Consider the following 23,109-nt stretch of genomic DNA (forward strand, 5'->3'; position numbering starts at 1 on the left):
GAGAATGCCAAGAGTGTGCAAAGCTGTCATCAAGGCAAAGGGTGGCTACTTTGAAGAATCTGATTCCATATGTGTTATTTCATAGTTTTGATGTCTTCACTATTATTCTACAATGTAGAAAAAAGTAAAAATAAAGAAAAACCCTTGAATGAGTAGGTGTGTCCAAACTTTTGACTGGTACTGTATTTTTAGGATATCTAAAGGGGTCCTAATATTCAAAATCAAATCGCTAAATGATCCTTGGTATGACCATCTCAAAACAATTCCATATGTTAGCTTCACAGGAGGTTGGTGGCACCTTAAGTGGGCAGGACGGGCTCGTGGTAATGGCTGGAGCAGAATCAGTGGAATGGTGCCAATCCGTTTGCTCCGTTCCAGACATTATTATGAGCCGTCCTTCCCTCAGCAGCCAGCACTAGCTTAGTAGAACCCCCCCCCCTAGACTAATTTACCACTTTAAAATGTTTTACTGAATGCACAACCAAATTTCGAAATGGCACTTTGTGTATTCTAGCATTCAACAGTAAGTTAAGACCCCGACTGAGTAAAAAATAAAAAAATAAAAAGCCCTAGGCCCTAGGCAAATGCCTATGTAGCTTATGCCCAGGGCTGGCCCTGCAAAACATGTCAATTAATTTGCCAACAGATCTCTTCCATTACGTCTGCCACCTTCAAGCACTACAGAGTCACCAGCGCCATATAAGAGTATATTTTATACAGAGCCTATGAGTCCTCATATAAGCACCTTTAAAATAAAGCACTTTTTAAAAGTAATTTAGGCCTATAGGCTTCATGAAAAATCCATTGTTTTTCAGCGCCTAAAATTTAGTTGGTGCCCTTCGAGGCCCACAGAGGCTAATGCGGGTGGATACATCCTCTTTAAACGCGCGGGAAAGATAAATATTAAATCTGTTTTCACATAGGGGGCCGTTAAGTAGGCCTAGACATCGCGCTGATATGCATAACAAAATTAATTAGGTAGTGTTCGCAGCATCCAACTCCTGGACAAATAACTACTTGTAAAGCACACCTTCTGGGCATACTGAACATATGCTGGAATTATCCTTAATTGACTAATTACATAAATTACTCATTAATTTTTACAGCACATCAATTATAAAATATATATCAATTAATTTTGCATAAATTAAGGCGGCACACCGCTGAAGAAGGAGGTAGGGGGATAAAGGCGCAGGGAGGGGGCCCACACATGGGGTGGGGGTGCGGGGAAAGGGGTCGTCTGTTTGTTTCGAGAGTCTAATAATTATTTGTTCAGCTTAGGGCAGGATGTTATTCCTCTGTCTCCCATTTGAAAAGAGATGTGGATAATGGAAATTATGATAATAATCTTTAAAGACCCCTCGTGAAGTCATCAGGGCGCATAGCGGCAGAGCGAAACATTTAAATCAATTAACCCTATTGTTTCAACGGAAAAATTAGCCGGTTTGGGAGTGGTAAGGTTTAGGCCCTACCGTTGGAGTAATGGGAAATTATTTAGTGGTGACGCATAATGCTCCATGATTGCTCTATTTCCCCATAAAACAGCGGGTGGGGTGGTGGTGATGGCGTCTCCTTGTTGTCGTTAAAAGTTATTGGAAACTCAGTCAAGTTCTGGTGAACCTATATAATATTCCTCATGACAGAAAAGTGGCTTTTTGGTTGGTGCCATCACGACATAAATCTGGTCCTCATTTAGTAATTTAAGTAGGCTAGTTATTAAGACCGGCCTATATTTTTTTTCAAGAATTGGTCTTTTGACCAATCAGATCAGCTCTGAGAAAGAGCTGACATTAAATGATCTGACGTGATCGGTCAAAAGACCAATTATTGGAAAAATATAAAAATTGGTCTGTCAGTTGTGAACAGTGAGTGAATTACACATTCACCTCGGAGACAGTTTTTCAGAGAAATTACAAGGTGAAGATCCTTTAGTACGGGGGACAGTTGTAGCGCAGTGGCTGGTGAGCGGGCAAGACCGTTGATGCTCTATCGGGCAATGGACACTGGGCGGCAGTGGTCAGCTCTCTCCATCATTTCCCTCTCTCTACCCCCCCATCCCGCCTCTCAGCTATAATGTTCTGCACTTGCCCACACCATGGGTTATGCACCTGCCCTGGCCATGCAAGACCAGTTTATTTGCAAGAATATTCGAGTTGTGGAGTTGACTAGCCTGGTTAGAGTCCGAATCACTGAAGAAGTCTATTTCAGTTATGTATTCCCTATTATGTACAATTGTAAAAGTTGAACGTTTGAAATATGGCTGAACAACCACACTGGGAGCTTTCCCGTTCAGGATTATTGTGCAGCCCTCTGCCATTAAATTGGGTTTTCCTTAGTGGCCAGTGAGATTTAGGCTATTGATAGACCCGCCTACCTAACGGCCGCTGTCCACTGTCAGTGTGGTGCTGAAGGTCAGTTCTCTGGAGTCGGGACAAGACCAATGTTTCGCCGCTGTCCATGCTGAAATCTCATATCGCTGGTAAGCTATTTGTTGCTCATACATCGGATGTCCCTCCACAACTTCTGTGTGGTTTCAACAAAGTAGACTTCAGAAAATTGATAATTTTGGTTTCAAACAAGGAACAACAATGTTGACTATATTATAGTTAAGCAATAAGGCCGGTCACGACGCAACGCAGAGTGCCTGGATACAGCCCTTAGACACGGTGTATTGGCCATATATGTGCCTTACTGCTATTATAAACTGGTTACACACGTAATTAGAGCAGTAAAAATGAACGTTTTGTCATACCTGTGGTATATGTCTGATATACCACAGCTGTCAAACAATCAGCATTCTGGGCTCGAACCACCCAGTTTATAATAACAATTATAGAATTGCATTTTGTTGACGAACAAAAATGAATTATTACGAAGTAATAGCCAGTCAGTTACAGTCATGGCCTGTTTATTGTTTATAGAGGACAGGAGTGAGCTTGAAGAGGGGTGAGAGGCAGGCTGCTGAGGTGTGTGTTGCGCCACTTTTACATATTGCCTACTGGTATTATGAAATGGTTGGGTAGGCCTATGTGACACGAGGACTACAGTGTGTAACGCCAAACGCCTTTTGCATGCGGTCAATCACAAATTGCTCCAAGTCTGTGTGTGAAAAAGAGAGAGAGAGAGAGATCTTCCCGAAGGTGTTTTTTTATGTTATGTTATCCTATAACATGTTTTCATTGCGTTTTAATTCAATTGGGGTTGATTACTGTTCAATCACAGTAAAAAAAAAAAAAAAACATAAATGTATGCCAAGGCAATTGTATGAGCGTTCAACATTTTATTGACGGTTCTTAAAAACAACGTCTCTGGGTTTTTATTTGTCATGCAGTGCATATTATCAATTTGTGCGCCAACGGGACGCGCACGCGACCACACGCACGAAACACTCACGCGCATAAACACACACACACACACACACAGTCTTTGGCCTCCGTGGTCGGACAGTCTCACCAGTAGGCTACTACAAACACGTCAAACCGTATCCTCGGCGCTGCAGAATTCTGCATTTCTGAAGCGGCTGGGCGCTCTATCCATGTTTGCATTCCTGTTATAAACGGCTTTAATCTACCCGGATACATTTTTGCCATTGGCGGGGATTCCCAAACGCTGGGTGCACGTTGAATTCAGCGAGCGCGCCCCCGCTGGATAGCTTCCCGTCACACCCACTCCATATCTGGCCAGCCTGGAGAGGGAGGACCGCTAGTTGAGCCAGTGCTGCAGTGAGCGCAGCGGGGGATTCGGCGGCGCAACAGCACAAAGACAACCAGCGTTGTAAACTTGTATATGGAGACTGCAGCGTCCCCGCAACGACAAAGTCCAACATGGAAGATTATTTGCGGCGGGCCAAGACCATGCTGGTGAGTTTTAGCCTAAACAGCCCGGGGTTAATAAGGGTTTTACTGATTGGGATGATGACGACATGCTACAGGCTGTATTCCTGTTGCTGAACTGTACATTCTCTCGTTTCTTTGCCCCACAAGCAGCACCTTTAGTAGGCTACGGCGCCAGGCCTGAATGATGAATAAAAACGAGTGGTCCAAACCATAAGCTTCTCCTCCCACACATTTTTTAAAATTAAATTTTGATCAGGGAATGCATGGAAATAGCAAGTTCATCAGAGGCACGCACCAGCCCGTACGCACCTATGCTGCAGATAACGCCTCATCTGTCATCAAGCGCACTATTTGCATTTTATTTACGCCTAATCTGTCATCAAGCAGACTATTTGCATTTAAGGCCCGCTGTCTCGGCAGAGCTCAGGGAAGTAGTTTCCAGTAAAAAGTTGTTGTAAACACCTCATGATGACTACTCACTTACTTGACAGGTAGGCGAAAGGATATTAACTGTTCGTTTTAGGTAGGCTTAGGCTACATCACAACAGTATAAATGAGTGTAGGCCTGTAGCTACAATAAACATGCGGGTGAGGTCTAAAGTTGCTTGATTTTGTTTGGTCATTCTCCATAAAGTCATGTTGTGTCTAAAGCTCCTTGAATAGACAAACCCCCGTGAAGTCTGTCGTTTTCTGTATATGTCCAGAGCCATGCATTACAGCCTAATAGTGTCAGTATGCCTATTGTTGTAGGTAGTTGTGTGTGTTGTAGGTAGAGTGTGTGCAATGTTGTTGTTTTTTTTGTTGCTGGTCCATCCATTGAATAGACAGTTCCCTTTTGTGTGATGAGATCATGGGATCCTACTAGGATGACATAGAAGGATAAGACAGAGATGATGTCATAACAGAAAGCAGGAAATACACATGGGAGCATGGGATCCACCATGGAGATTGGGATAAATTGGGCCAACTGAAAGAGAAAGAGTAATTGGACGATAAGGCCCAACTCTGTGGCCTCGTGGTTAGTGTCCGCCCTGAGATTGGAAGGTTGGGAATTCGATCCTCGGTCGAGTCATACCAAAGAAGACTGTAAAAATGGTACCGAATGCGTCTCTGCTTGGCACGCCACATTAAGGAGACAGATTGAGGTTAAGGCCCTGCGATGGACTATAGCGTAGTGTCCAGCGGGTGTACTTGTACATCAAGCTGTCTCACGCTACAGAAACAGGAGGCTCGCACAAGCCAAGGCTCGTGCTCGTGCAATTGGACTATAAGGATGCTAGCTGATTGTGTCGTGGTTGGAGATGCCGTGTAGTACAATACATGCTTATCGACATGAGGACTACTCCACCCTCTGTCTCTCTCTCATTCTCGCCATCTTTTTTTTCACCTTCCTTTAGCACTGCAGTGTGTGAATGGCCTCTCTTCCTCCTTTTTCATCTTCTCCTGCATGGCAACCATCCAGAACATCCATACCTCTAATTGGCTTTCCTGTATAAGTGCTTACTGGGTCTCGCTCGCTTTCTCTTTCTGTCTGTGGCTCTTTCTCTTTCACTCTCTCGCTTTCTTGCTCGCTCTCTGGCATGGCACTAAGGCAATGTGCTTAGTGGACACACACACACATCCACATACGCACACATGCATACACAGTGCACACATGTTTTTGAGGAACACATTGATCAAGGCTTTGGCAAGGGGATTTGGAAAGTGGATCACCCTGTCCATCACCCCACGGCAGAACCCTGCCCAGTGTCTGCACACTTTGTGGAGATTGGAGACATATACAGAGATGTACATATATATACAGAGATGTATTGCCATAGTAGACCTAAAACATTTAGACTTGGACACGCTTTGACTTGGACAGTGAATGTGATTGACAGAAACACACAGACTGTTGTTTCTTACACACATGGGGAATACGCATGTGTGTATGTGTGTCTGTGTTTTGATATGTACGTGTGTGTGTATACATTTGTGTAAAAAGCTTTCCTTTTATTCATGACGACGCACTGTAAATCACTGATGCCCAGGCAGCAGTCAGCTGTTAGTCATTTTAGTCTTTAGTACGGAAGGCTTTATGGGCAGGCAGCCCTGCTAAATTAGCCACGTCACTGGAGAAGGAGTCACGATATTACCGCTGAGCTATAGAGGAGGGGAGAAGGGGGGAGTTGGAGGGATTCATAAACAGAAGACAGTGGTGGTGAAAGAGAGGAGATGATGGAAGGACAGAGATAATGGAGGGTAAGAGAGAGGGAAAGCAATAAGAGCTAAGGAAGACAGAGATAATGGAGGGTAAGAGAGAGGGAAAGCAATAAGAGCTAAGGAAGGCAGAGAAAAGCAGCAGCACTGCGTCTGTCCACCCCGAGCCTCCTTGAGATGAATGGGGTGAATTTTAGATGAGGAGCACACAGTGAAATGGAGATGAGAGAGCGGTACCGGCTGTGTGTTTTGTTGTCTGTGTGCTGCTGCTGCTGCTGCTGCTGCAGTGGAACAGACAGTGAGTGGCCTTTCCTTTCTCCGCTAATGCGTCTCTTCCTCCCGTAGCCATCAGAGTATCGACCGACCCAACCCCCCCCCCCCCCCCCTTCTCCCACCTCCCCCATCCATCCACCTTAAGAAACATGAGACCAGATATTAACATCTCAAACAGATATCCCTGCCCAGTGCCCATCCCTCCCCTGCTCCCCTCCTCATCCACTCTAATCATGGACATGCACGGTAATATGAGACTGAGATATGAATGGGTATTCATTGCAAATTCCCCTATCTGACCTGTGGTTGTATCCAGGAGAGATTTCAGCAGGCCAGTGTGGCACGGTATACTGCAGTTGGCGTGTATACCCAATACTGCCTTAATATGCTGACTAGCTCAATGTAACAACCACCCCAGATACTGTCACAACTGTGTATGACGTAGTACTCTTCATTCTCATTGGTGTAGTACTAGTACTGGTAGTAGTGACTAGGATACACGCATGCAAGTACACGCACTCTGAGTACTGCATTCCAGCACAGTGTTGGCTGGTCCTTTGCATGGGGTGATGTAAGTTTCCTTCAACAATCAGTGTTCCAGATAGATGACACAGGAACCTTGGTATAAAACTCTTTAGTAATAAAATGCAATTGCAGACAGAGATTCACATACAGAATATTTCAGTAGTCTATAGTAAAGATCTGTGTGGCGAAACATAGAAATGTGAATTATAGATCTGTCATTCTCATTGAAAGCAAGACTAAGAAGTGTAGATATGTTCTATGTGCACTATTTCTATGCTTAGTTTAGTTTTTGCGTCTTTTACTGAGAAGGGTGCAACTGCAGTCCGCAAATCGGGGCGTTCCTGCATGTGGGCATTCCTGCATCTGCAGGAACCCCTATTTGTACTTCTATTGGTCCATTTTTAAGCTATGACTCCAGTACATAGGCGGGAGGCAGGGGTGCTCCAGTACATTATATTGTGGTAATGCGCCATAACATTGGATGCCAACCGCTGATAAACCCCACAGAGAATACATTTTATTTATTTATTTATTTTATTAATGTATTTATTTGCACCAAAGAAAACAAGTGATAGACAAAAATGTCATAAAATAAAATGTGTGCAGGTGTGGTTGGAAGCCCAAGGGCTTATATGAAAACCACACCACAAAAAAACTATACACAATACAATATACAAGTACAAAAATAAAAAAGTTATGTTATAACAGATAATAAAACCTACTAATTACAAATGTATAAATGAATTGATCAGCAATCACGAAAAAAACATATATATATTTTTTGTTGATGTGAGTGTGTGAGAGTTAGGCTATATGGAGGAGATTACTGAGTAGTTTGGTTCATCAGGCTGACCCCCAGTCTTCACTTTAAGTTATTGAGGGGTGATGGTGTTTTGGCAATGTTGAAGATAAGAAGTCCAGAGTATGATACCTCTGTATCTGATAGAGAATTGACTATGTGAGGTGTGGCAGTGGAGAGGGTGAAGGTTATCACAGTGTCTTGTGTTATATAGATGGATTTCTGAATTCACCTGGAAGAATCCATTGAAGGATTTAGGTAAACTGTCTGGCAGGTATGAGTATTTGTAGATGAAAGTGCATAATTGGCGTACATTATTGTCGTAAATAGGTATTTAAAGGATGTGGCTAGTCTTACAAATTAATTTTGTTATGATGAGTAATTTGTGTAGGTAGGAGGCATATGTACTGGCCCAGACAATATCACAGTAAATGAGATATGGATAAATGAAGCTATCGTATAGCTGGAGACAAATTGAATATGATCTTTCCAGGATAACTTTTCATCACTTAGAACTCAGAGGAATCTAGTGGATGTGACTTGTTCCATTTCATTCCCACCAATTGAGATTCTCGCTCTTTTTTTATTTTTTATTATTATTATTATTATTACAATATTTCTTATTACTAGCGAATACAATAAAGTTGGATTGTTTAACATTTAAAGATTAGCAAATTATCTGGAACCGTTCAGAAAATTTGGCCATACCTGAGTTGGCTTCATTAATTAGTGAATCAGCATTTTTGTGTGATAAAATCAAATTGTTATCATCAACAAAGAGAATGGGAAGTATAGTAGAAGACACAGCAGGAAGGTCATTGATATAGATTGGGAATAACAAAGGTCCAATTATCGAACCCTGTGGCATGCCACAGGATATCTTGTCCCTAGTAGTGTCACGGCCTGACATTAGTTCCTTTTTTATGTCTCTATTTTGGTTTGGTCAGGGTGTGAGTTGGGGTGGGCATTCTGTGTCTGGTGTTCTATGTTGTCTATTTCTTTGTGTTTGGCCGTGTGTGGTTCTCAATCAGAGGCAGCTGTCTATCGTTGTCTCTGATTGAGAACCATACTTAGGTAGCCTGTTCCCACATGTGTTTGTGGTAGTTGTTTTCTGTTGTCTGCACCAGCCAGAACTGTTTCGGTCGTTATTCTTTGTTATGTTGTTATTTCAGTGGTCATTTAATAAATATGGACACGCTGCACCTTGGTCCCTCCTTCCAACAGCCGTTACAGAACTACCCACCACAACGACCAAGCAGCGTGGAAAAAAGGAGGAATGGACATGGAGTACATTCTGGACGGGAAGGGATCCTACACATGGAGGAGATCCTGCTGGAAGGGACGCCTCCCATGTGAACAGGTGGAGGCAGCCAGGAGAGCGGAGGAAGCAGAGAAAGGAACCAGCGGTACGAGGAACACGGCTGGCAAGGAAGCACGGGAGTGTGGCGGAGTCAGGTTGGAGACTGTGCCCACTCCCGTCCTTACCGGGCGAGCATGTGACTGGTCAGGTCCCTCTATGGGTGATCGCACGTGTCTCCGGCCGAGCATCCACAGGCCGGTCTGCTCGTACCAGCGTCCCGCATTTGCCGGGTGGAAGCTGGCATCCAGCCAGAACGGGTGGGCCAGATCTGCGCTCCAGACTGCCAGTGCGCCTCCACGGCCCAGTGTATCCGGTGCCTCGGCCAAGGACAAGGCCTCCTGCATGTCTCCCCAGCCTGGTGAGTCCTGTGCCTGTGCTAAGCCCTAACCCGCCTGCATGTCCCCCAGCCTGGTGAGTCCTGTGCCTTCTCCCAGAGCCAGCCTCCTGTGTATCTATCCACTCCAGTGATGATCCATGGTAAGAACCTCAGTGATATCCATGGCAAGAAGCCCCATGTGTATCCATGGACGAAGCCTCCAGTGATGATCCATGGACGACAGTACCAGCCTCCAGTGATGATCCATGGCAAGAAGCCTCCAGTGATGATCCAGGCACGAAGCCTCCAGTGATGATCAATGGCAAGAAGCCTCCAGTGATGATCCTTGGCACAAGCCTCCAGTGATGATCCATGGCACGAAGCCTCCAGTGATGATCCATGCACGAAGCCTCCAGAATGATCCATGGCAAGAACCTCCAGTATGATCCATGCACGAAGCCTCCAGTGATGATCCATGCACGAAGCCTCCAGTGATGATCCATGGCAAGAAGCCTCCAGTGATGATCCATGTCACGAAGCCTCCAGTTATGATCCATGGCAAGAAGCCTCCAGTGATGATCCATGGCACGAAGCTCCAGTGGTGATCCATGCACGAAGCCTCCAGTGATGATCCATACACGAAGCCCCATGATATCATGCACAACCTCCAGTGATATCCATGGCACGAAGCCTCCAGTGATGATCCATGGCACAAGCCTCCAGTTGATCCATTGCACGAAGCCTCCAGTGATATCCAGGCACAAGCCTCCAGTGATGATCCATACAAGCCTCCAGTGATGATCCACGAAGCTCCATAGGAGTAATGCACGAGCCTCCAGACGCGCCTTCAGTCCGGAGCCTCCAGCGACGCCCTCTAGTCCGGAGCCTCCAGCACGCTCTCTAGTCCGAGCAGCCAGAGCTCCCTCCTGTCCGGAGCAGCCAGAGTCTCCCTCCTGTCCGGAGCAGCCAGAGTCTCCCTCCTGTCCGGAGCAGCCAGAGTCTCCCTCCTGTCCGGAGCAGCCAGAGTCTCCCTCCGTCCGGAGCAGCCAGAGTCTCCCTCCTGTCCGGAGCAGCCAGAGTCTCCCTCCTGTCCGGAGCAGCCAGAGTCTCCTCCCGTCTGGAGCAGCCAGAGTCTCCCTCCCATCCGGAGCAGCCAGAGACTCCCTTCCGTCCGGGGCCTGCTGCGAGGGTCCCCAGTCCGGGGTCGTGGCGAGGGTCCCCGCTCTAGAGGCGCCACCTAAGTGGGCCAAGCCAGAGGTGGAGCGGGGTCTACGTCCCGCACCAGAGCCACCACGCCGTGACATGCCCACCCATACCCTCCCCTATAGTTCAGGTTTTGTGGCCGGAGTCCGCACCTTTGGGGGGGTACTGTCACGCCCTGACCTTAGTTCCTTTTTTATGTCTCTATTTTGGTTTGGTCAGGGCGTGAGTTGGGGTGGGCATTCTATGTCTGGTGTTCTATGGCAATTTCTTTTGTTGCTCCTGTGTTCTCAATCAGAGGCAGCTGTCTATCGTTGTCTCTGATTGAGAACCATACTTAGGTAGCCTGTTCCCACCTGTGTTTGTGGGTAGTTGTTTTCTGTTGTGTGTCTGCACCAGCCAGAACTGTTTCGGTCGTTATTCTTTGTTATTTTTGTTATTTCAGTGGTCATTTAATAAATATGGACACGCTGCACCTTGGTCCTCTCCTTCCAACAGCCGTTACAAGTAGATGCACGGCCAGTTGCATAAACACTTTGATCTCTACCATAATCATAACTATAGAGGCAATTATATGTATAATCATGAAAACTGTAATAATGCAATTTAGAAAGTAATATTTTATGATCAACCGTGTCAAACGCCTTGGATAAATCTAAAAAGATGACAAGAGCGGATTCATTGTTGCTAAAGAACCATATCTGTGGAGTAGTTTTTACGAAAACCATATTGGTGCTCATATAGAATACAGTGTTGATTTAAATGTTTCAACATTCTCTTATAGACACATTTATAGAGGAGGATAACTTTTGCCATTTTAAACTCTTTAGTAACATTGCCAGTTTGCATTGATTTGGTGAAGATATGCGTTAGAGGCTCAGTAATCGAGGAAGACACTGATTTCACCAAAGAGGCACCAATCTCGTCATGGCCTCCTGCTGATATCTTTAAGTTACCAATTACCTCCATCACCTCCATTACATCAGGAGGATCAAACTGATGCAGAGAAGGGACCCCTTAATGTGTCCCTTAATGTAATCCAAGGGATTTCTGTCAGTTTTCTCTATTTTCTTTGACAGAGAGGAACCCACATTCACAATGAAATAACATCAGGACCACTTTTTTTCTCCCCAATGACGATCTTGTCTCATCACTGCAACTCCCCAACGGGCTCGGAAGAGGCGAAGGTCGAGTCATTCGTCCTCCGAAAATTGACCCGCCTAACCACGCTTCTTAACACCTGCCCGCTTCAGCTGCACCGATGTGTTGGAGGAAACACCATTCCAGCTCGATGAACCAAGTAAAGCCCCCCCGGCCAAACCCTCCCCTAACCCGGATGATGCTGGGCCAATTGTGTGCCGCCCTATTGGACTCCCGGTCGGTTGTGACACAGCATGGGATTGAACCCTTGTCTGTAGTGATGCCTCAAGCATGACTTAGACCGCTGCGCCACAACTAGTTTTTTTTAAACTGAGGATTTTTTAAAACCGGTTGTTAACCAACGTTTCCAGAACCCATCTGCTGCTCTCCTATGTGATTTAACTAAGGGAAAGCAGTGGTGAAATGCAGAATTGAAAGATGTGAGAAAAGTCTGGTAAGCAGACTCCACATCGGCCTGATTATTAAAACATTTCATCAATCAACAAGCACCAACAATTACTTTGGTTAAATATTCTACCTTTAATGGTACTAATCATTCTCATCTGTTCATTTCCAGCTGCCAAAGAGAAGTGTAGCTAGCTATAGCTGGGACACAGCGGTAGTGTGTCCTTCGCCCCCTCCTGTCAGGCATTGTTTACCCGCAGTTCTGTTAATGACAGCGATGGCAGGTGTTCGGCAAGTGGGAGTGAAGGACACTGTGTGCTACCTTAGCCAGCTATTCCTACGGAAGACTCCGGTACACAGCAGGCAGGTTGCAGGCGCGACACTGTGTACTAGCTAGCTAACTAGCAAGCTAGTACACTGTGTCACTGGCTAAACTCAGCAAAAAAAAGGAATGTCCTCTCACTGTCAACTGCGTTTATTTTCAGCAAACTTAACATGTGTAAATATTTGTATGAACATAAGTTTCAACAACTGAGACATAAACTGAACAAGTTCCACAGACATATGACTAACATAAATGGAATAATGTGTCCCTGAACAAAGGGGGGGTCAAAATAAAAAGTAACAGTCAGTATCTGGTGTGGCCACCAGCTGCATTAAGTACTGCACAGCATCTCCTCCTCATGGACTGCACCAGATTTGCCAGTTCTTGCTATGAGATGTTACTCCACTCTTCCACCAAGGCACCTGCAAGTTCCCGGACATTTCTGGAGGTAATGGCCCTAGCCCTCACCCTCCGATCCAACAGGTCCCAGACGTGCCCAATGGGATTGAGATCCGGGCTCTTCGCTGGTCATGGCAGAACACTGACATTCCTGTCTTGCAGGAAATCACGCACAGAATGAGCAGTATGGCTGGTGGCGTTGTCATGCTGGGGGGTCATGTCAGGATGAGCCTGCAGAAAGGGTACCACATGAGGGAGGACAATTTCTTCCCTGCAACACACAGGGTTGAGATTGCCTGCAATGACAACAAGCTCAGTCCGATGGTGCTGTGACACACCGCCCCAGACCATGACGGACCCTCCACCTCCAAATTGATCCCGCTCCAGAGTACAGGCCTCGGTGTAACGCTCATTCCTTCGACGATAAACGTGAATCCGACCATCACCCTTGGTGAGACAAAACTGTGACTCGTCAGTGAAGAACACTTTTTGCCAGTCCTGTCTGGTCCAGCGACGGTGGGTTTGTGCCCATAGGCGATGTTGTTGCCGGTGATGTCTGGTGAGGACCTGCCTTACAACAGGCCTACAAGCCCTCAGTCCAGCCTCTGTTCGCAATAGGCTGAGAGTCTGAGCACTGATGGAGGGATTGTGCATTCCTGGTGTAACTCAGGCTGTTGTTGTTGCCATCCTGTACCTGTCCTATAGGTGTGATGTTCAGATGTACCGATCCTGTATTACACATGGTCTGCCACTGCGAGGATGATCAGCTGTCCGTCCTGTCTCCCTGTAGAGCTGTCTTAGGTGTCTCATAGTACGGACATTGCAATTTATTGCCCTGGCCACATCTACAGTCCTCATGCCTCCTTGCAGCATGCCTAAGGTACGTTCACGCAGGTGAGCAGGGACCCTGGGCATCTTTCTTTTGGTGTTTTTCAGAGTCAGTGGAGAGGCCTCTTTAGTGTCCTAAGTTTTCATAACTGTGACCTTAATTGCCTACCATCTGTAAGCTGTTAGTGTCTTAACGACCATTCCACAGGTGCATGTTCATTAATTGTTTATGGTTCATTGAACAAGCATGGGAAACAGTGTTTGAACCATTTACAATGAAGATCTGTGAAGTTATTTGGATTTTTACGAATTATCTTTGAAAGACAGGGTCCGGAAAAAGGGACGTTTCTTTTTTTGCTGAGTTTAGTTAGCACATGGTGTCGCCCCAACCTCCCGCCTGCTTTACTAGTGGAGGTGGGGCGACTGATAGACAGTGTGCTTCGCCCCCACCTGTTGGACACGGTTTTCTCCGGTACACAACAGGCAGGAGGCGGGGGGGGACACTGTGTGCTTGCTAGCTAACTAGCAAGCTAGCACACGGTGTCGCTAATGAGTAAGCTAGCTAGTGAGCGCACGGTATCGCCCCAGCCTCCTGCCTGCTGTGCTAGCAGGAGGCTACCAGTAGACAGTGTCCTTGGCCCCAGCCTATCGGGCAATATTTTCCCACAGTTCCATTAACGACAGTGAGGGCAGGTGTTTGGCAGGCGTGAGAAAAAAACCTCAGATAATGTTTTTATTTCCCTTTAGACCCACATTCAAAAGTGTCACACTAGCATGAATATTGATTTGACTTTCGCTTGACTCGGTACCGATACCCCCTGTATATAGCCTCGTTATTGTTATTTTGTGTTACTTTTTATTTTAACTTTTGTTTATTTTATTGATTTTTTTTTGCAGATGTTCTTAGTTACTTTTAAAAAATCATTTGATTAAGGGCTTATAAGTAAGTATTTCATAGCAAGGTCTACACCTGTTTTATTCGGCGCATTTGATTTTATGTCGCGCTCGGGGAGGTATTCATGCAGGAGCCAATGGGGTGCTGGAGGGAGGGGGGGTGTTCAGGAAGGAACCAATGGGTTGCTCAAGTGGGGGGGGGGCGTTCCTGCAGATGCAGAAATGCTCACATGCAGGAATGCTCCGAATTGCAGGCTGCAGTTGCACACGATCGCTTTTACTTTCGGTTTTGTACACCAGCTTCAAACAATAATACAATATTTTGGGTTATTGAAAAGTTATTTCACAGTGGTTTAGATGGTACAATGATTCTCTACACTATACATTGCTTGTTTTCTTACATAAACTGAAATTACACGACATGGGTCCCATTATGCCTGGTGAAAACCAAACACTGCCTTCCACAATAAGAACGTTTTACCAACTGTCAAGCACGGTGGTGGTAGTGTGAGGGTTTGGGGATGCTTTGCTGCCTCAGGACCTGGACGACTTGCCTAACAGAAGAAACCATTAATTCTGCTCCTCTGTATCAGAGAATTCTACAGGAGAATGTCAGGCCATCTGTCTGTGAGCTGAAGCTGAAGCGCAGATGGGTCATGAAGCAAGACAATGATCCAAAACACACAATCAAGTTTACATGAAAATGTCTAAAAAGCAACATATGTGAAGTTTTGGAATGGCCTAGTCAATGTCCAGATCTAATCCCAATTGAGATGTTGTGGCAGGACTTGAAACGAGCAGTTCATGCTTGAAAACCCACAAATGTTCCTGTGTTAAAGTAGTTCTGCATGGAAGAGTGGGCCAAAATTCCTCCACAGCGACGTGAGAGACTGATCAACAACTACAGGAAGCGTTTGGTTGGAGTCATTGCAGCTAAAGGATTCACAACCAGTTATTGAGTGTAAGGGGGCAATTACTTTTTCACACAGGGGCATTGGGTGTTGCATAACTTGGTTTATTAAATAAATGAAATAAGTGTGTAATTGTTGTGTTATTTGTTCACTCAGGTTCCCTTTATCTAATATTTGGTTTTGGTTGAAGACATTTAGTATCAAAAACATTCAGTATCAAAAATATGCAGAAGTAGAGAACATTTTAATTGGGGCAAATACTTCACAGCACTGTATGCAAACATAATTTGGAATTATGCACTAGTGGCCAGGGAGGCATTTTTTTTGTTTGAATGATGGGCCCTATCAACTCTGGTTGACTTCTTTACAATACAATACAATATACTGTACTTTGTCCATTAGTTACAGTGAACAACAAAAATGTGTCTTTTGCTCAGTTCTCAACCCCCCCCAAACATACAGTTGAGACGGTCACAGGTTCAAACTGCACGCAGCACCCCTGGATGGAGAGCATGTTGTGGGGTTATGGGCCTTGTTCAAGAACCCAACTGTAGGGGAATTATTTGCAGATGTGAACCCAGCAGCCCTACTGTTGTCAGATCAATTCTACTCATTTTTATTTTTCAAGCGGCTACCTGGGATTTGAACCGGCCACCCTTCGGCCGCAGGTCCAACTCCTGCCACACGTCCATCTCCTTAGCCGTTGGGCTACATGCTTGACTGGTTCCAGAGAATAAGAAGGAGCAAAAACATGAGTTCATCTTCAGAAATAAGCATGAGTTAATCTGCCACAATGAAGACAAAATGCTATGCGGGCATAGAATTATTATGATGTAGAAGAACAACTGACATGCAGTTGTTGTCAGCAGCAGACACAAGAGAGATCCTCTGCCTCTGTTAGTTCTGGGTTACTGCCAAACTGAGAAAAACATAGTTTGTTAATAATTATTGTATTTCATTTATAATAAATCATTTATACATTCCTCCTCTCAGTCAGCCACAGTCTTCTATGGCTTCATGAAAGAGGCTTGTCCCCTAAATTGACTCCACACTGAAATACTGACATAAAACAAACAATTGGCTATAATGCCAATGTCAGGCTGCGTCTGTAGCTCTATTTGGAATATCCCATAATAAAAAAAATATGTTTATTTAAAAGAGTTAGCTGGCTAGCTTGTAAAGTGGTGAATTAAAGTAATCTAACTTTTTATATTTAGCTATCTGAGTTAGCTATCTGAGTCATCTTTATTTATCTAGCCTATAGTTTATATCATATGACTTTGGCTTTATATATTTAAATTTAATAATCAACTTTGCTTACTTTAATACATTGAAAATAACATGCTTATTGATAGGCTACTTCCAAGTTGGTTCAACCACCGTCCTATTGCGTTGTCATGCTGGAATGAATTGGCAGTTGGTTTTGAATCAGAATGGCAGTTACATTTTGAATTGACCAAAAAAGTCCATATAGAACTCTTTCTTTATCTAAGAGTGTCACGCCCTGACCTTAGTTCCTTTCTTATGTCTCTATTTTGGTTTGGTCAGGGCGTGAGTTGGGGTGGGCATTCTATGTTTTTTTTCTCTATGTTTTCTTTTCTATGTATTTGGCCTGGTATGGTTCCCAATCAGAGGCAGCTGTCTATCATTGTCTCTGATTGAGAACCATACTTAGGTAGCCTTTTCCCACCTGGTGTTTGTGGGAAGTTGTTTCCTGTTTTGTGTTGTTTCACCTTTCAGGACTGTTTCGATTTTCGTTGTTTTCACTTTGTTATTTTGTATTTTCGTGTTCAGTTATAATAAATTAACATGGACACTTACCACGCTGCGTTTTGGTCCGATCTATCCTGTTCATCAGATGAAGAAGATCGTTACAAAGAGTGTATGCTTTTATTAAACATTATTTCCTCTTGCTTCTTGATAGTATTTAGTTTGCAAAAGCACAAGTTTGTTTGAACCTTGTAGTTTGCCACTCAGACCTCGGCACAATGTTTCAAAATATGAATTCGATCTTCCCCTTGCCGTAGTGAGCTAATGGTGTTGGACGTCAACTAGCCATTTTTATGACCATGCGAAATCATGCCCCTGAATTTAAAATGGATTAAATTTAGATTTTGTGTCACTGGCCTACACACAATATCCCACAATGTCAAAGTAGAACTATGTTTTTAGAAATGTTTAGACATTTTGTTAAAAATGAAAAGCTGAAATGTCATTTGTCAATAAATATTCAACCCCTTTGTTATGGCAATCCTAAATAAGTTCAGGAGTAGAAATGTGCTTAACAAGTCACATAATAGGTTGAACGGACTCACTCTGTGTGCAATAATAGTGTACAACATAATTTTTTAATGACTTCCTCATCTCTGTGCCCCACACATAAGTAAGTAACATAACTGTAAGGTCCCTCAGTCGAGCAGTGAATTTCAAACACAGATTTAACCACAATGACCAGAGAGGTTTTCCAGTGCTTCGCAAAGAATTGGTAGATGGGTAAACACTTTTTTATAGACATGTAATATCATTTTGAGCATGTTGAAGTTATTAATTACACTTTGGGTGGTGTATCAATACACCCAGTCACTAAAAGAAATCCAGGCCTCCCCCTAACTCAGTTACCGGAGAGGAAGGAAACTGCTCAGAGATTTCACCATGAGGCCAATGATGACTTTAAAACAGTTACAGAGTTGAATGGCTGTGACATGAGAAAACTGAGGATGGATCAACAACATTGTAGTTATTCCACAACACTAACCTAAATGACAGAATGAAAAGAAGGAAGCCTGTACAGAATACAAATTTTCCAAAACATGCATCTTGTTTGCAATAAGGCACTAAATTAACATTTGGCAATGAAATTAGCATTATGTCCTGAACACAAAGCGTTATATTTGGGGCATATCCAAGACAACACATCACGAAGTCTTCATATTTTCAAGCATGGTGGTGGCTGCATCATGTTATGGGTATGCTTGTCATCGGCAAGGACTAGTGAGTTTTTTTGGGGGGGGATAAAAAAAATGGAATAGAGCAAGATCCTAGAGGAAAACCTGGTTCAGTCTGCTTTCACCAGACACTGGGAGACAAATTCACCTTTCAGCAGGACAATAACCGAAAACACAAGGCCAAATATACACTGGAGTTGCTTCCCAAGACGACAATCCTGAGTGGCCTACTTACAGTTTTGACTTAAATTGGCTTAAAAATCTATGGCAAGACTTGAAAATGGCTCTAGCAATGATCAACAACCAACTTGACAAAGCTTGAAGAATTTTTAAAAGTAATAATGTGCAAATATTGTACAATCCAGGTGTGCAAAGCTCTTAGAGACTTACCCAGAAAGACTCACAGCTGCAATCGCAAAGGTGATTATACATGTATTGGCACAGGGGTGTGAATACTTATGTAAATTAGATATTTCTGTTTTTAATTTTCAATACATTTGCAAAAATGTCTTAAACATGTTTTCACTTTGTCATTATGTGGCAATTGTGTGTAGATGGGTGATTTTAAAAAATCTATCTAATTCATTTTTTAGTTGAGTCTAACACAACAAAATGTGGAATAAGTCAAGGGGTATGAATACTTTCTGAAAGCACTGTGTATATATACAACTTTTTTTAGTAAATGGTTATTTAATCTCATCCAAAGAACCAAAAGTTTCTATATAGAACTCCAAAGAATCATTTTTTTTCTAGGAGTGTATTTGCCAAAACCATTCCAACTCAGAAATGCTTATTTGTAACACTTTTTGGAAGGAAAACTATTTCACTCATATTGTAATTAATTATAGGTCCTATTTCAGGTCATACTACAGTTACTTTAAAATGCTTGCTAATCCACAGAACAGAAAAACAAACTGAAGTGTAAATGTTGCCAATGCAATACCTCTGACGCTGTATGATCTTGTCAACCTCTTCTTTATGTGTGTTTGTTTGTCTTTTTGTTTGTTCCAGGCATCAGGACCTGAGGGTCCTAAAGTCCATGCTGTTCTAGGAGGGGTGGACCCAGATGTAGATTCTGTGGCTTCAACACTTTGTTACGCCTACTTCCTCAACCAGGTAATGTGTGGGGACATGTTCACGTGTGCATGGTATTTATGTATGTGATTTGTGTGTGTGTGTGTTTGCATGTGTCTGTATTGTAGCCTTTGTGTACTTGTTTATGTGTTGAGTTTACGTTTATCTTTGTGTCTTGTATTTGTACTTTCTTCTGTGTGTGTGTGTGTGTGTGGTGTGTTGTGTGTGTGGTGTGTGTGGTGTGGTGTGTGTGTGGTGTGTGTGTGTGTGTGGTGTGTGTGTGTGTGTGGTGTGTGTGTGTGTGTGGTGTTGTGTGTGTGTGTGTGTGTGTGTGTGTGTGTCTCTCAGAAGGAGCGATCAGACTGTGTGTATGTCCCAGTCCTGTGTGGTCAGAAATGTGACGTGGGGTTGCCGGGGGAGACAGTGCGGTACCTTAAGAGGGTTAGGGTGTGTGAGTCTGCTCTGCTGTGGAGAGACGACATCAAACTACTGCAGCTCCACCACAGAGGAAAACTCTCCCTCACTTTGATGAGGGACGATGTGCTCGACAGGTACACGCACACACCCACATATGCGCACACACACAGAATTGATGGGATAAATCATGTGGGTGATATTTTGCGTGTGTTTGTACATTTGGGTGTCTGTATTGTCTGATGTGTGTGTTAGATGGTATATTATGAAAATGTGTGTTTATTGTTTCAGACAGGCCCTGAGGGCTTTGTGCAGATGTAGTGTAATGATCCCCTCCCCCTGTCTGATCCAGCTCCGACTATGAAGCTCTGGAGTCCAGCATCCTCCGAGTGGTCCATCACCACGAGCAACGGGCAGGAGAGGAGGGGGTGTTGTCCATGGCGATGGTGGTCGCCAGGGAGATTCTTCAAGAGGCAGTGGAGCAGATCTGTGCGCCGCTGGGGGAGCTCTTAGGAGGTGAGGGCCGATGGCGCCCCCCTGGGGGTAATGGGCCGACGCAGGACACACACAAAGACCCCCGATATGACTCGGTTAACACCCACCAGGAGAGAGGGTGTGTGCATGGCCGAGGGAGGGGAATGAAGAGTAACAAGTCATGACATCTAGACAGAACGAGAATAGAAGAAAGACTGTCAGAATGTGTACATGTGCGTCTGCCTGTGTGTGCTTCTTTCAGCCCCTCTGGGTTCCTGGGTTTGTTGTATTTGACACTTTAAACACACCGTTAGGATTCACTACCTCTGACATGGCAGGTGTGTGCGTGCGTGTGTGCATGCATGAGTGCATGGTGTGTGTGTGTGTTCTTCCCCCTGCCAATAAATCAGTCAAACAAGCAACCAAGCAAGGAATCTTGTTGTTCTCCAATGCATATCCCTATGTCTTAGCTGTGATTTACCGGATAGTGTGTGTATGTGTGTGCGTGTGTGTATGTGTGGAGGAGAGAACAACTGCCCCTCTCATTGAAGCCATGAATTTCAAGGCCGACCGGGGTACTGCAGGCTCTTGTTTTCAGAAAGCAGGATATCACAATCTTCTAGGGCAATATTTGTGTAAATAAATAAAACATTAGGAGACAGTCATGGTACCAATAATTGCTTCGATTACACCAAATGTATGTGCTTGAACCATTTGATTTAAAATCGCACACAGAAAAAGGTTATTAGCATAGTTTCGTTGCTACTGGCAGCCTGCAGTATCCCGGTCAGCCTTCAAGAAGAGGCAGCACTGAGCTAATCTGCAACGTCACTTCCCCCGAGCGGCTCAAACTACGCATGCTATGTCTTGAGAATCTCCCGCATGAGACGCCATCTTAGCAAGCTTAAATCGACTTCCCGAGCTTCAAATGTGCCGTTGAGTCGTCACATGGGAATGAACGGCGTGAGGTCATCGACGGCTTTGTCCATTCATATACAGTCAAGGGTGCTGTGTTTTACGGAGCACAGCACCACCCAACAGCTCCTGACTGTGATGAGTTGAACTGATGTCACTGACATCACTTTGTGAGAGTACCTCTGTATGATATGATGGTCTTGATGCAGTGTCCCTGAGATATTTGCGGCCTGTACATTCCTCCTCCGGGTGGTTTCAGTGCCATTTACAAACATAACAGGATGACATGGTCTAATATAACACCAATGACTGACTATCGGTTTGTTTTTGATGCAGCCTGTGTGTGTTTTCTCAGAGGCCCTGCGGCTGCAGTCAGAGGGGATGTGGATCAAAGTTGGCCACTGCTCGGTGGACCTGGAGGAGCTGCTGAGGGCATTGGAAGAGAGAAGTAGCATCTCCCCCTATGATGTCACAACCGGTCCTAACGCTGGCGAGGCCCAGCTTCAAGGTGTGTGTTTACAGCTGGCTAGATTGTGTCCGTCTGTCCGTCTGTCTGTCTGTGTGAGGCGATGTAACTCATGAAGTGGACAATTTAATTGGAATTAGGGCAATGGAATTGGACTTGAATTGGAGTTAGGCTGTTTGGGAAATTGTAAAAGATATAGTTGGAATTGAATAAACTCTAATTCAATGACATGTACTTTGTATACACTGAGTGAACAAAAACCTGCTCTTTCCATGACAGACTGACCAGGTGAATCCAGATGCAAGCTATGATCCCTTATTGATGTCACTTGTTAAATCCACTTCAATCTGTGTAGATGAAGGGGAGGAGACAGGTTAAAGAAGGGTTTTTAAGCCTTGAGTCAACTGTCATGGATTGTGTATGTGTGCCGTTCAGAGGGTGAATAGGCAAGACAAAATATTTAAGTGCCTTTGAACGGGGCATGGTAGTAGATGCCAGGCACACCGGTTTTAGTGTGTCAAGAACTGCAATGCTGCTGGGTTTTTCACGCTCAACAGTTTCCCTTGTGTATCAAGAATGGTCCACCACCCAAAGGACATCCAGCCAACTTGACACAACTGTGGGAAGCATTGGAGTCAACATGGGCCAGCATCCCTGTGGAACGCTTTCAACACCTTGTAGAGTCCATGCCCTGGCGAAATTGAGGCTGTTCTGAGGGCAAAAGGGGGTGCTGTTCAATGTTAGGATGTTTTGTACACTCAGGTTTTTAAAAATAATTTCACATTTGTATCGATATATTTGTATCTACATTATAGCTGGACTGCTGTGCTTAAACAGTGACATTACACGTGCAGTATATTTCTAATTAATATTAGGCGGCTTCAATTACTATTTACCTCTTCCAAACGTGTACTCCCATCGGTGAAAAGTGTGTGTGTGTGTGTCCTCGTTGCAGGAGAATATTGGTAATTGAATTGAATTAGTGGTATTACAGGGAGCAGACATTTGTTGGAATTTGTGGAATTGACCCCGGACCCTGCAATCTATACATTCTGTGTGTGTGTGTGTGTGTGTGTGTGTGTGTGTGTGTGTGTGTGTGTGTGTGTGTGTGTGTGTGTGTGTGTGTGTGTGTGTGTGTGTGTGTGTGACAGGTATGGATATAGAGCAGATGTTTCTGAGGAAGCTGAAGGAGTTCTCTGATGGGGAGATGACCATGTCTTTCACCACTGTGCCAGTAGATTGGAGTTAAGATCAACGGTCATTAGCAAAACAAAACTAGAAAAGGAAAATAAACTCATTTTACCCTTTGGTTAGCCTGATATAGTTATTGTGTGTTTACAGTAAAATTGTGTCATAAAATGTAATGATAACAATGCCCTAATCCAACTTGACTGGCAAATCGAAGGAGTCC

The 23,109-nt window shown here is 44.3% G+C and overlaps 1 protein-coding gene across 1 annotated transcript; it reads left to right on the forward strand.

Annotated features, from left to right (window-relative positions):
• The first annotated feature begins 3,454 nt into the window (after positions 1-3,454).
• On the forward strand, positions 3,455-22,947 carry LOC111958104 (exopolyphosphatase PRUNE1-like). The gene is made up of 6 exons (XM_023979288.1): positions 3,455-3,860; positions 19,367-19,471; positions 19,778-19,980; positions 20,196-20,359; positions 21,588-21,740; positions 22,850-22,947. Exons 1-6 carry the CDS (start codon positions 3,825-3,827, stop codon positions 22,945-22,947), a joined length of 759 nt encoding a protein of 252 aa, XP_023835056.1. The 5' UTR covers positions 3,455-3,824.
• Positions 22,948-23,109: the final 162 nt, after the last annotated feature.

Source organism: Salvelinus sp. IW2-2015, linkage group LG33 (genome assembly GCF_002910315.2).
Source record: "Salvelinus sp. IW2-2015 linkage group LG33, ASM291031v2, whole genome shotgun sequence".
Taxonomy (NCBI): Eukaryota; Metazoa; Chordata; class Actinopteri; order Salmoniformes; family Salmonidae; genus Salvelinus; species Salvelinus sp. IW2-2015.